Below are 1,456 nucleotides of genomic sequence, written 5' to 3'. Positions count from 1 at the left end.
GGTGGGCTTTGGCTTTGCTTCGCAGAAAGTCTGCTAAAAGAAGTGGCTGGAAGTGATTTTGGGGGAAGCCGAGACGGACCCACGCTGTATTTTTAAAGCTGCTGCTGACAACAACACCACATAGCACGAACTCAAAGCATCATCTTCGTGTCACCGCGGTGCCACAAGCTGCTGGGAGATAGATGACTGGTCGCTTCCACATCCCAGCAGTCTTGATTTCTCTTCTCTTCCACAGAGGTTAGATCCCCGGGAGATCCAGCCGAGTGAAAACCGGGGTGCTCGAGAGCTGGAGAGATCTTCTGTACGTTTAATGCTCAGGTTGCCTCGCAGACAGAGCCTTGCCCTAGCTAAGTTCCCAGTGACTTGCAAGCCTCTGGCCCGACTCATGTAGGACCCACTTATTGTTCGACTACAACATTTCAAATCTGTGCAGGCTGCATTTGTAGCTAGATAGGTAGGTAGAGAGAAACTTGCTTCACACACGTACAATAAGTATACTTGGACATGTCCCCGGCCCTTGAAAGCCCGGAGGACAGACTCCGAAAACAATCGGGCCCCATATCAGAATCCTTCGGGGCTCTAATTTGTATTTGCCATTATTCAAAATGGGTGCTTTTTTGACAGCCTGGAGATAAGTTTGGATGAATATGTATTGATTTATTTCCTACACGCAGCAGGGGAGCAGCAAATAAATTTAGTGCTTTCTTTAAATAATTCCTTCTCTATGAGGCAAGATGTCATTTGAAACTTTTAAATAGGCATTTAATTAGCCTGTGTGTGTTGCTTCTGAACAAAACCCTGCTGGGAGCTTTTGGAGCAACGTCTTCCAAAGAGGCGGTCAATATGCAAAATTGATGACTACACTTTCTTTGTTGCGAGGCCATTGTGCATTGCTTGCTTATGAAGTCTAATCCAATCATAAATTGCACCCCCGGACCAATCAGCGTGCCCCGAGCTCGCGATGAATGAAGCTCAAGTGGAGAACTTTGTTGAACCCCATTGTTCGAGCTGTCACTTTTGAAAGCGCTTTAGCTGGGCTGACCACTATAAAACCCATCATCCAGGAGGAAGGGCAAAGACAACCCTGCCAGGCTGCCTAGCTGGATCTTTACTGAGAGGTTTGCAAAGCAGAGCAACAAACAAACAAACAAACAAACCAAGCCCCCCAGCCAGGTGCCTGGCACCCGTTGCGAGGTCCTCGCCCAGCCTCTGAGATGATGTTCCCCAGCCTCATAGCTCCTCCGGCTGTGTACCCGAGCCTGCTGCGGCCAACTCCTACCCTCACCTTGCCTCAGTCTCTGCAGTCGGCCTTTTCCGGCCACTCCAGCTTCTTGGTAGAAGACTTGATCAGGATCAGCAGGCCCGCCAGCTACCTGCCTCGGAGCGCCCCTGCGCCCAGCCTGTCCCCGCCGGCCTCGGGGGCCAGCGCTGCCCGCACGGACTCGGGCGCGGGCGC

General features: G+C 51.4%; 1 protein-coding gene across 1 annotated transcript in view; it reads left to right on the top strand.

Annotated features, from left to right (window-relative positions):
- Positions 1 to 1,112: 1,112 nt before the first annotated feature.
- DBX1 (developing brain homeobox 1) overlaps positions 1,113 to 1,456 on the top strand; it is a 17,111-nt gene continuing 16,767 nt past the window's right edge. Inside the window, exon 1 of the mRNA XM_019520008.1 lies at positions 1,113 to 1,454. Coding sequence (XP_019375553.1) covers positions 1,215 to 1,454 — 240 coding nt within the window. The 5' untranslated portion in view covers positions 1,113 to 1,214. The remainder of the gene's footprint in view (positions 1,455 to 1,456) is intronic.

The sequence above is a fragment of the Gavialis gangeticus genome, unplaced genomic scaffold (assembly GCF_001723915.1).
Source record: "Gavialis gangeticus isolate Ggan-Ray unplaced genomic scaffold, GavGan_comp1, whole genome shotgun sequence".
Classification (NCBI taxonomy): domain Eukaryota; kingdom Metazoa; phylum Chordata; order Crocodylia; family Gavialidae; genus Gavialis; species Gavialis gangeticus.
This window is presented reverse-complemented; position numbering and strand designations above follow the sequence as displayed.